We start from the raw sequence: 13,065 nt of genomic DNA, 5'->3' as shown, positions 1-13,065 counted from the left end.
GGAGCACATTAAATGACGTGGCGGACCACATAACGATGTGGCGGGCCACATTAAATTACTGGCAGAGCACATTAAATGAAGTGGTGGACCACATAAAATGATGTGGCGGACCACATAACGACGTGACGGGACACAATAAATGATGTGGTGGGCCACATTAAATTACTGGCGGAGCACATTAAATGAAGTGGCGGAGCACATTAAATGATGTGGTGGGCCACATAATGATGTGGCAAGTCACAATAAATGATGTGGCGGACTACATTCAATAAGACGTGGGGCCACATTAAATGCCAGGCTGACCACAATAAACAAATGACTTTTTTGAGAGCCAACGTTTTCATTAGCCAGCAGTTTTGTGCAGCAAGTGAATATTTCAAGTGTAAAAGCAGAGAGTGTTCCTAGGATCTGTCTTTGTCCTCCCAGGGGGATCTTGGAGGGGAGAGGACCCTGCAGAAGAAGTGGACTTCCTTCCTGAAGGCCAGACTGGAATGTCCCGTCCTGGACTCTCAGGTCCCGCACGTGATCCGGGACACGTACCGCTGGTGTGACCCCAACCAACCCTGGAAGGAGTGTTTGTTCTTTGCCGTCTTCACGCCACAGTTGTACGTAGTTACTTCAGTTGTACGTTGTTACTTCAGTTGTACGTTGTTACTTCAGTTGTACGTTGTTACTTCAGTTGTACGTTGTTACTTCAGTTGTACGTTGTTACTTCTGTTGTACGTTGTTACTTCAGTTGTACGTTGTTACTTCAGTTGTACGTTGTTACTTCAGTTGTACGTTACTTCTGTTGTACGTTGTTACTTCAGTTGTACGTTGTTACTTCTGTTGTACGTTGTTACTTCAGTTATTTGTACTTCAGTTGTACGTTGTTACTTCAGTTGTTTGTACTTCAGTTGTATGTTACTTCTGTTGTACGTTGTTACTTCTGTTGTACGTTGTTACTTCTGTTGTACGTTACTTCAGTTGTACGTTGTTACTTCTGTTGTACGTTACTTCTGTTGTACGTTGTTACTTCTGTTTGTACTTCAGTTGTACGTTACTTCAGTTGTACGTTGTTACTTCTGTTGTACGTTGTTACTTCTGTTGTACGTTATTTTTGTTGTACGTTACTTCTGTTGTACGTTGTTACTTCTGTTGTACGTTACTTCAGTTGTATGTTGTTACTTCTGTTGTACGTTACTTCTGTTGTACATTGTTACTTCTGTTGTTTGTACTTCAGTTGTACGTTACTTCAGTTGTACGTTGTTACTTCTGTTGTACGTTGTTATTTCTGTTGTACGTTGTTACTTCAGTTGTACGTTGTTACTTCTGTTGTACGTTGTTACTTCAGTTGTACGTTGTTACTTCAGTTGTTTGTACTTCAGTTGTATGTTACTTCTGTTGTACATTGTTACTTCAGTTGTACGTTGTTACTTCAGTTGTTTGTACTTCAGTTGTATGTTACTTCTGTTGTACGTTGTTACTTCAGTTGTACGTTGTTACTTCTGTTGTACGTTGTTACTTCAGTTGTATGTTGTTACTTCTGTTGTACGTTGTTACTTCAGTTGTACGTTGTTACTTCTGTTGTACGTTGTTACTTCAGTTGTACGTTGTTATTTCAGTTGTTTGTACTTCAGTTGTATGTTACTTCTGTTGTACGTTGTTACTTCAGTTGTATGTTGTTACTTCAGTTGTACGTTGTTACTTCAGTTGTATGTTGTTACTTCTGTTGTACGTTGTTACTTCTGTTGTACGTTGTTACTTCTGTTGTACGTTGTTACTTCAGTTGTACGTTGTTACTTCTGTTGTACGTTGTTACTTCAGTTGTATGTTGTTACTTCTGTTGTACGTTGTTACTTCAGTTGTACGTTGTTACTTCTGTTGTACGTTGTTACTTCAGTTGTACGTTGTTACTTCTGTTGTACGTTGTTACTTCAGTTGTATGTTGTTACTTCTGTTGTACGTTGTTACTTCAGTTGTACGTTGTTACTTCTGTTGTACGTTGTTACTTCAGTTGTATGTTGTTACTTCTGTTGTACGTTGTTACTTCAGTTGTACGTTGTTACTTCTGTTGTACGTTGTTACTTCAGTTGTACGTTGTTACTTCTGTTGTACGTTGTTACTTCAGTTGTACGTTGTTACTTCAGTTGTACGTTGTTACTTCAGTTGTACGTTGTTAGTTCTGTGCTGTGCTGGATGTTCCCTGACAGGAAGTGTGTGTCTTTGTGTGTCCAGCGACACGTCACACCTGTCGGCCGTGTGTGCGTACCGCGTGGCGGACATCAGCAAGGCGTTTGCCGAGGGCAAGTTCAAGACGCCGGTTGCCGTGGAGACCTTCATCAAGTGGGTGATGTACAGCGGAGATGTCCCCGTGCCTCGGCCTGGAGCTGTGAGTGTGGCCCCTCATTACAAGTCCTGGAAAACCTTTTTTTTTGTTTTTAAACGTAATCCTTTCCTCCTCCTCAGTGCATAGACCATGAGGCTCGCCAGGCAGGCATCACTCAGTCCCTGGACCTCCCAGACCGGACCCTGCAGTTCATCCAGGACAGACCCCTGATGGACCAGGCCATCCAGCCCCTGGAGGACAAACCTCTGCTGCTGAGGAGAGGATCTGCCTTCACTTGCATCGTAGTCCAGCAGGTGCAGGCCTCAGACGGACACAAGTACCATGTGATGTACATCGGCACAGGTGTGTAGTTTATGTCATGTGTTGTAGTTTACATCATGTGTTGTAGTTTATGTCATGTGTTGTAGTTTAGATCATGTGTTGTAGTTTAGATCATGTGTTGTAGTTTAGATCATGTGTTGTAGTTTATATCGTGTGTTGTAGTTTATATCATGTGTTGTAGTTTATATGGTGTGTTATAGTTTATATCATGTGTTGTAGTTTATGTGGTGTGTTGTAGTTTATATGGTGTGTTGTAGTTTATATCATGTGTTGTAGTTTATAATGACACTACATGATGTGTTGTAGTTTATATCATGTGTTGTAGTTTATATGGTGTGTTATAGTTTATATCATGTGTTGTAGTTTATATCATGTGTTGTAGTTTATATCATGTATTGTAGTTTATATCATGTGCTGTAGTTTATATCGTGTGTTGTAGTTTATATCATGTGTTGTAGTTTATATGGTGTGTTGTAGTTTATATGGTGTGTTGTAGTTTATATCATGTGTTGTAGTTTATAATGACACTACATGATGTGTTGTAGTTTATATCATGTGTTGTAGTTTATATGGTGTGTTATAGTTTATATCATGTGTTGTAGTTTATATCATGTGTTGTAGTTTATATCATGTGTTGTAGTTTATAATGACACTACATGATGTGTTGTAGTTTATATCATGTGTTGTAGTTTATATCATGTGTTGTAGTTTATATCATGTGTTGTAGTTTATATCATGTATTGTAGTTTATATCATGTGTTGTAGTTTATATGGTGTGTTGTAGTTTATATCATGTGTTGTAGTTTATATCATGTGTTGTAGTTTATATCATGTGTTGTAGTTTATAATGACACTACATGATGTGTTGTAGTTTATATCATGTGTTGTAATTTATATGGTGTGTTGTAGTTTATATCATGTGTTGTAGTTTATATCATGTGCTGTAGTTTATATCATGTGTTGTAGTTTATATGATGTGTTGTAGTTTATATGGTGTGTTGTAGTTTATATCATGTATTGTAGTTTATATGGTGTGTTGTAGTTTATATCATGTGTTGTTGTTTATATCATGTGCTGTAGTTTATATCATGTGTTGTAGTTTATATGATGTGTTGTAGTTTGTATCATGTATTGTAGTTTATATGGTGTGTTGTAGTTTATATCATGTGTTGTAGTTTATATGATGTGTTGTAGTTTATATCATGTATTGTAGTTTATATGGTGTGTTGTAGTTTATATCATGTGTTGTAGTTTATATGGTGTGTTGTAGTTTATATGGTGTGTTGTAGTTTATATCATGTGTTGTAGTTTATAATGACACTACATGATGTGTTGTAATTTATATCATGTGTTGTAGTTTATATGGTGTGTTATAGTTTATATCATGTGTTGTAGTTTATATCATGTGTTGTAGTTTATATCATGTGTTGTAGTTTATAATGACACTACATGATGTGTTGTAGTTTATATCATGTGTTGTAGTTTATATCATGTATTGTAGTTTATATCATGTGTTGTAGTTTATATCATGTATTGTAGTTTATATCATGTGTTGTAGTTTATATGGTGTGTTGTAGTTTATATCATGTGTTGTAGTTTATATCATGTGTTGTAGTTTATATCATGTGTGGTAGTTTATATCACGTGTTGTAGTTTATATCATGTGTTGTAGTTTATAATGACACTACATGATGTGTTGTAGTTTATGACATGTTGTAGTTTGTAATGACACTACATGGTGTGGTGTAGTTTATAATGACACTACATGATGTGTTGTAGTTTATATGATGTGTTGTAGTTTATAATGACACTACATGATGTGTTGTAGTTTATATGATGTGTTGTAGTTTATAATGACACTACATGATGTGTTGTAGTTTATATGATGTGTTGTAGTTTATAATGACACTACATGATGTGTTGTAGTTTATATGATGTGTTGTAGTTTATAATGACACTACATGGTGTGTTGTAGTTTATATGTGTTGTAGTTTATAATGACACTGCATGGTGTGTTGTAGTTTATAATGACACTACATGATGTGTTGTAGTTTATATGATGTGTTGTATTTTGTAATGACACTGCATGGTGTGTTGTAGTTTATATGATGTGTTGTAGTTTATAATGACTATAATGGGGGGGTAGCTGGGGTGTATAATGTAGCCCGGAAGAGTTAGTGCTGCAAGGGGTTCTGGGTATTTGTTCTGTTGTGTTACGGTGCGGATGTTCTCCCGAAATGTGTTTGTCATTCTTGCTTGGTGTGGGTTCACAGTGTGGCGCATATTAGTGACAGTGTTAAAGCTGTTTATACGGCCACCCTCAGTGTGACCTGTATGGCTGTTGACCAAGTATGCCTTGCGGTCACATACGTGTGTGTACAGAAGCCAAATACAACATGTGACAGCGTGCCAGCTAAAATAACGTCTCGGCAACATATGTAGTTGTGTAAGTGTACATACAACACATGTAGTTGTGTATACAACATGTAGTTGTGTATTTGTGCAGAGGATGGCATGCTGCTGAAGGCGGTCAACTACGATGGGGAGATGTTCATCATCGAGCAAGTTCAAATCTTCCCGGCCGCTCACTCTGTTAAGATCCTGAGGTTTTCCGACGTGACGGTAATGTTGGGGTACTTGTTGTCACTTGTGTGTGTTTGTGTGTGTGTGACACTGACACAACAATCACACACACACCCGTACAGGACCATCTGTACGCAGGCTCGGACTACGCTGCAGTGCAGGTCCCTGTGATCACCTGTGGGAGATCCTCCTCCTGTTTGGACTGCGTGCTGGCCCGGGACCCCCACTGTGGTTGGGATGATGTCACCGGGAGTTGCATCGCCCTTTCCAGCACACAAAGGTAGCTTCTTCTTTTTTTTGTTTGTTGTTTTCTCCCCCGTGTGAGGAGCATTATGACCAAGTGACATGATGATGGTGGTCTTCTTCAGAGGACTAATCCAGAGCGTGAAGGAAGGAGACGCTTCTCTTTGCCCAAAAGCTGGTGAGTTGCACTATACACCTTTTTTTTATATTGAACAATATGGATTATTATTGATACTTATATGACTTATTCAAGCCTGCCAATAAATACAGTCAATTAATTTCCAACTTACCAACTTTTTAGGAGGTGCTGGACATTGAGTCCGAGTGGACCATGTTCCGCACCTCTATTGTCGAGGCGGCTGATTGGAGCTGTGGCCGCAAGGTAGTTGGTGCCTGTCGTGGCGGTAATCCTAGAACCCGTTGGTGGACACCGGCGGTGAGGGATGCCGTCAAGCTGAAGAAGGAGTCCTATCGGGTTCTTTTGGCTCATGGGACTCCTGAGGCAGCGGACAGGTACCGACAGGCCAAGCGGTGTGCGGCTTCAGCGGTCGCGGAGGCAAAAACTCGGACATGGGAGGAGTTCGGGGAAGCCATGGAAAACGACTTCCGGACGGCTTCGAAGCGATTCTGGACCACCATCCGCCGCCTCAGGAAGGGGAAGCAGTGCACTACCAACACCGTGTATGGTGGGGATGGTGTTCTGCTGACCTCGACTGCGGAAGTTGTGGATCGGTGGAGGGAATACTTCGAAGACCTCCTCAATCCCACCAACACGTCTTCCTATGAGGAAGCAGTGCCTGGGGAATCTGTGGTGGGCTCTCCTATTTCTGGGGCTGAGGTTGCCGAGGTAGTTAAAAAGCTCCTCGGTGGCAAGGCCCCGGGGGTGGATGAGATCCGCCCGGAGTTCCTTAAGGCTCTGGATGCTGTAGGGCTGTCTTGGTTGACAAGACTCTGCAGCATCGCGTGGACATCGGGGGCAGTACCTCTGGATTGGCAGACCGGGGTGGTGGTTCCTCTCTTTAAAAAGGGGAACCGGAGGGTGTGTTCCAACTATCGTGGGATCACACTCCTCAGCCTTCCCGGTAAGGTCTATTCAGGTGTACTGGAGAGGAGGCTACGCCGGATAGTCGAACCTCGGATTCAGGAGGAACAGTGTGGTTTTCGTCCTGGTCGTGGAACTGTGGACCAGCTCTATACTCTCGGCAGGGTCCTTGAGGGTGCATGGGAGTTTGCCCAACCAGTCTACATGTGCTTTGTGGACTTGGAGAAGGCATTCGACCGTGTACCCCGGGAAGTCCTGTGGGGAGTGCTCAGAGAGTATGGGGTAACGGACTGTCTTATTGTGGCAGTTCGCTTCCTGTATGATCAGTGTCAGAGCTTGGTCCGCATTGCCGGCAGTAAGTCGGACACGTTTCCAGTGAGGGTTGGACTTCGCCAAGGCTGCCCTTTGTCACCGATTCTGTTCATAACCTTTATGGACAGAATTTCTAGGCGCAGTCAGGGCGTTGAGGGGATCTGGTTTGGTGGCTGCAGGATTAGGTCACTGCTATTTGCAGATGATGTGGTCCTGATGGCTTCCTCCGGCCAAGATCTTCAGCTCTCACTGGATCGGTTCGCAGCCGAGTGTGAAGCGACTGGGATGGGAATCAGCACCTCCAAGTCCGAGTCCATGGTTCTCTCCCGGAAAAGGGTGGAGTGCCATCTCCGGGTTGGGGAGGAGATCTTGCCCCAAGTGGAGGAGTTCAAGTACCTCGGAGTCTTGTTCACGAGTGGGGGAAGAGTGGATCATGAGATCGACAGGCGGATCGGTGCGGCATCTTCAGTAATGCGGACGCTGTATCGATCCGTTGTGGTGAAGAAGGAGCTGAGCCGGAAGGCAAAGCTCTCGATTTACCGGTCGACCTACGTTCCCATCCTCACCTATGGTCATGAGCTTTGGGCCATGACCGAAAGGACAAGATCACGGGTACAAGCGGCCGAAATGAGTTTCCTCCGCCGAGTGGCGGGGCTCTCCCTTAGAGATAGGGTGAGAAGCTCTGTCATTCGGGGAGAGCTCAAAGTAAAGCCGCTGCTCCTCCACATGGAGAGGAGCCAGATGAGGTGGTTCGGGCATCTGGTCAGGATGCCACCCGAACGCCTCCCTAGGAAGGTGTTTCGGGCACGTCCGACCGGTAGGAGGCCACGGGGAAGACCCAGGACACGCTGGGAAGACTATCTCTCCCGGCTGGCCTGGGAACGCCTCGGGATCCCCCGGGAGGAGCTGGACGAAGTGGCTGGGGAGAGGGAAGTCTGGGCTTCCCTGCTTAAGCTGCTGCCCCCGCGACCCGACCTCGGATAAGCGGAAGAAGATGGATGGATGGATGGATGGATGGATTATTATTGATGCTTATATGACTTATTTAAGCCTGCCAATATATACAGTGAATTAATTTCCAACTTACCAACTTGTTATCAGTAGTAGCCAGTCAGCTGGGATGAGGTAATACAATAATTAAAGTAGATCTGAATGTAGTTGCAGCTTTGAGACACTAGATGGCGGTGCCGCACAAGCTATCTGGGTAAGCTTCTCATGTTGTCGCGCCGTCTGCATTAAAACTTACTGACACCATGTTGTGATTCGCTATAGTGTTATGGACTAATAAATGGACGTAGAAAACTCTTATTTCTTAGTTTAGCCCGGGAGTTCTTTATTTATTTTACCTCTTGGTCGAACACCGGTATTTCCTCTACTTCCGGTTAGTGAAGCGCAATACATCCTGTTACAGCAGTGAGGATGCAGACTTTCACAATAATGGTTTAAGCAGCAAACATTACAACCGAGGGTTGATATATGTCGTTTATACTGTATAAAACTACAAAATAACAAACACGGAGGATCCAGTTTGACACGAGGAACCACTTTATGTCGTTTGTTTTCAAAACCTCCGCTCCGCCACAACGTGTCACCACTTCCGCTCTTGGCGCCTTCAAAAACAGCTTATAACAGGAACTTAACACCACAAAGAGGCAAGTCCGTAAAAATAGGTTACGCCAACAAAACTAAAGACAAGTTTCTGTTATTGAGTTTATGTATCAATTTATTATTATTATTATTAGATGTTTCTCTTCTCATTCCGTGCAGTTAAAAACACAGCTAAAAAAAAAAGGCGGCGCAACAAACCCTTTGTCGTCGATACTGTCACGTGATTGGCTGTAAGCTCGTCCCTCCCATTGCTCAATGAATACTGCCTCCTGATTGGCTGTAAGCGCGTCCCTCCCATTGTTCAGTGAATACTGTCACCTGATTGGCTGTCTTTGTGACACTTCCTGTTTCCTGTGTTCCCAAAGCGCGAATGACCTCGTAAAACGAAGCTTTTTTTCGTCATTTCCGGTTTCTGCCTACCAATATTTTGGTACCGATACCAAAATTATTTGGATGCTTTTCAAAATAAAGGGGACCACAAAAAAAAATGTCATTATCGTCTTTATTTGAACAAAAAATGTTAGTGTACATGAAACATATGTTTATTATTGTCATTTAGTCCTTAAATAAAATAGTGAACATACTAGACAACTTGTCTTTTAGTAGTAAGTAAACAAACAAAGACTCCTAATTAGTCTGCAGTAACATATTGTGTCATTTATCATTTGTCAACATTATGAGGGACAAACAGTAAAAAAATGGATTATTAATCCACTTGTTCATTAACTGTTAATATCTGCCTATTTTCTGTTTGAACATGTTCTATCTACACTTCTGTTAAAATGTAATAATCACTTATTCTTCTCTTCTTTGATACTTTACATTAGTTTTGGATGATACCACACATTTAGGTATCGATCCGATGATACCAAGTAGTTACAGGATCATACATTGGTCATATTCAAAGTCCTCATGTGTCCAGGGACATATTTACTGACTTTATAAACATAATATATATTGTAATGCCAAAAAATATTGACGTAATCATAGTAGTATCGACTAAATACGCTCTTTTACTTGGTATCATTACAGTGGATGTCAGGTGTAGATCCAACAATGGCATTTGTTTACATTTTGACACTAGTGAGCTATTGTATCCTCCTACGGTGTGTAGTGAAGCATGTTTAGCGATTCCTCATCCTCCAGTGATAATGCTACTTGTAAGAAACATACTCTATTTGTCGCCATGGAGACAAGGATTAGTGATTTAGAAGTAGCTAAAAAACTGCAGATTGACAAATAGCCTTCAGGGTAAATGCTGTACATAATTATGAGGCGGTATAGCTCTGTTGGTAGGGCGGCCGTGCCAGCAACTTGAGGGTTCCAGGTTCGATCCCCGCTCCCGCCGTCCTAGTCACTGCCGTTGTGTCCTTGGGCAAGACACTTGTAAGTTAGATATTGGCTTTCACTATGTAAAAGCACTTTGAGTCACTAGAGAAAAGCGCTATATAATTCACTTCACTAATGATACTTGTAAGAAACGTACTTTTATTTGTTGCCATGGAGACGAGGATTAGTGATTTAGAAGTAGCTAAAACGCTGCAGACTGCGGCTCGACTTTAGCCGCTTTAGCCATGTTTTATTATTATTATTTTTTTTTTTTTGGCCATGTTTTAAAGCAGTTCTTCCTGAGGGTGTTATAACTTCACCTTTATCTTTACTTTTTACACCAAAATGCGTCCATTTTCCCTTTTCTGTCTACACACTGTGTCTGCTTGTAAGTACTCTGTGTGTGTGTGCTGCCGAACATGCTCCTCTGCTCATAAAACCAGTAATAATATGTAATATGCACAATATACACACTGCAAGTATATATATATAATGTAGTAACAGACACTTTCATAACAATATGTAATATGTACAATATACACACTGCAAGTATATATATAATGTAGTAACAGACACCTTCATAACAATATGTAAAATGTACAATATACACACTGCAAGTATATATATAATGTAGTAACAGACACCTTCATAACAATATGTAATATGTACAATATACACACTGCAAGTATATATATATATATAATGTAATAACAGACACTTTCATAACAATATGTAATATGTACAATATACACACTGCAAGTATATATATATAATGTAGTAACAGACACCGTCATAACAATATGTAATATGTACAATATACACACTGCAAGTATATATATAATGTAGTAACAGACACCTTCATAACAATATGTAAAATGTACAATATACACACTGCAAGTATATATATATAATGTAGTAACAGACACTTTCATAACAATATGTAATATGTACAATATACACACTGCAATTATATATATAATGTAGTAACAGACACCTTCATAACAATATGTAAAATGTACAATATACACACTGCAAGTATATATATAATGTAGTAACAGACACCTTCATAACAATATGTAATATGTACAATATACACACTGCAAGTATATATATATATATATAATGTAATAACAGACACTTTCATAACAATATGTAATATGTACAATATACACACTGCAAGTATATATATAATGTAGTAACAGACACCTTCATAACAATATGTAATATGTACAATATACACACTGCAAGTATATATATATATATATATATATATATATATATAATGTAATAACAGACACTTTCATAACAATATGTAATATGTACAATATACACACTGCAAGTATATATATAATGTAGTAACAGACACCTTCATAACAATATGTAAAATGTACAATATACACACTGCAAGTATATATATAATGTAGTAACAGACACCTTCATAACAATATGTAATATGTACAATATACACACTGCAAGTATATATATATATATATAATGTAATAACAGACACTTTCATAATATGTAATATGTACAATATACACACTGCAAGTATATATATAATGTAGTAGCAGACACCTTCATAACAATATGTAAAATGTACAATATACACACTGCAAGTATATATATAATGTAGTAACAGACACCTTCATAACAATATGTAATATGTACAATATACACACTGCAAGTATATATATAATGTAGTAACAGACACCGTCATAACAATATGTAATATGCACAATAAGCACACTGCAAGTATATATATATATATAATGTAGTAACAGACACTTTCATAACAATATGTAATATGTACAATGTACGGTATAGTACCGAATATGATTCATTAGTATCATGGTACTACACTAATACCGGTATATCGTACAACCCTAGTCCCAATACTTTTGCCCTTATTGTATAGGTGTTTTTGAGGTTGAATATAGTGAGGAGTCCTCCATTTTGTTCGCAGCCCCTGTTCCAGTGGTGAATCGGTCCATGTCCCCCAGCGAGAACGTGAAGCTTCTCTGCGCCTCGCCGTCCGACCTGGCGACCAGCAGCTGGGAGCGAGACGGCCGCCGCCTGACCTCCTCGCCTCACCTCCAGCTCCTGCCGGACGGGCTCCTCATCCTCAACGCCACCGAGTCCGACGCAGGCCTCTACCGCTGCGTGTGGGCGGAGCGGTCCAAAGCGGGCGAGTACGCCGTCGCCGTCGTCGAGTACCAGCTGAGCGTGAAAGGCGATTCCGGACCGGCGCCCGAGGCCCGGCGAGCAGGCGCCTCCATGGCGGGGTGGCTGACTGCCGTCGGGGTCCTGCTGTTTCTTCTCCTGGCTCTTTTGGCCTGGAACTTTCACAGCGGCCATCTACCGCCGCCCCGGACGTGCGGCAGGACGAGAGGACGAGAGGACGCGTCACGTGAGCACGCGTCCGCCGACCCGGGCGCTCTGAGGTCCGGGTGGGCGGAGGACAAGATGCTGGTGCCTGGAAGTCAGAACTTCAGGAGTAACAACAACCACACGGATGGAAACGGCGGGGAAGAAGAAGAAGACGCCGCCATAGTCACGCTTTCCTCTTTGCAGTTTATCGACGACGAGTCCGAAATCTAGGAAGTTGTGTGGTCATGTGACCTTTTCAGCTGTGTGGTCATGTGACCTTTTCAGAGCCAAAAAAATCAATTGATGCTATTTCCTCTTAGTTTGCTTCGGATTTCCATGGAAGTGTCCTCGGTCCTAAAGACCCTCCTGAGGACACCTCACTGTCTCATGGAACATTCTAGAGAAATGTGCTTCTCAAACTCAGGAAAAACTCTCCAAGTACCACCTCAGAAAACACCTGGCTCTCCAAAGTACCACCATAATGACAATACAGTAGTGTAGTAGACCTAAGTATTCATTAAGTACCACCATAATGACAACATTAAAATACAGTAGTGTAGTAGACCTAAGTATCCATTAAGTACCACCATAATGACAACATTAAATACAGTAGTGTAGTAGACGTAAGTATTCATTAAGTACCTCCATAATGACATTAAAATATAGTAGTGTAGTAGACTTAAGTATTCATTAAGTACCACCATAATGACACCATTAAATACAGTAGTGTAGTAGACCTAAGTATTCATTAAGTACCACCATAATGACAACATTAAATACAGTAGTGTAGTAGACCTAAGTATTCATTAAGTACCACCATAATGACAACATTAAATACAGTATCCTAGTAGACCCAAGTATTCATTAAGTACCACCATAATGACAACATTAAATACAGTAGTGTAGTAGACCTAAGTATTCATTAAGTACC

The 13,065-nt window shown here is 41.0% G+C and overlaps 1 protein-coding gene across 2 annotated transcripts in view; it reads left to right on the top strand.

Annotated features, from left to right (window-relative positions):
- The window catches only part of sema4e (semaphorin 4e), a 65,947-nt gene extending 53,290 nt beyond the window's left edge, over window positions 1-12,657 (top strand). For both annotated transcript variants that reach the window (XM_072915248.1, XM_061978739.2), the window contains exons 9-15: window positions 427-605; window positions 2,218-2,371; window positions 2,449-2,671; window positions 5,157-5,272; window positions 5,356-5,513; window positions 5,602-5,654; window positions 11,731-12,657. In XM_072915248.1, coding sequence (XP_072771349.1) covers window positions 427-605; window positions 2,218-2,371; window positions 2,449-2,671; window positions 5,157-5,272; window positions 5,356-5,513; window positions 5,602-5,654; window positions 11,731-12,365 — 1,518 coding nt within the window. In that variant the 3' untranslated portion in view covers window positions 12,366-12,657. The remainder of the gene's footprint in view (window positions 1-426; window positions 606-2,217; window positions 2,372-2,448; window positions 2,672-5,156; window positions 5,273-5,355; window positions 5,514-5,601; window positions 5,655-11,730) is intronic.
- The last annotated feature ends 408 nt before the right edge of the window (window positions 12,658-13,065 follow it).

The sequence above is a fragment of the Nerophis lumbriciformis genome, linkage group LG19, assembly GCF_033978685.3.
Source record: "Nerophis lumbriciformis linkage group LG19, RoL_Nlum_v2.1, whole genome shotgun sequence".
Lineage (NCBI taxonomy): Eukaryota > Metazoa > Chordata > Actinopteri > Syngnathiformes > Syngnathidae > Nerophis > Nerophis lumbriciformis.
This window is presented reverse-complemented; position numbering and strand designations above follow the sequence as displayed.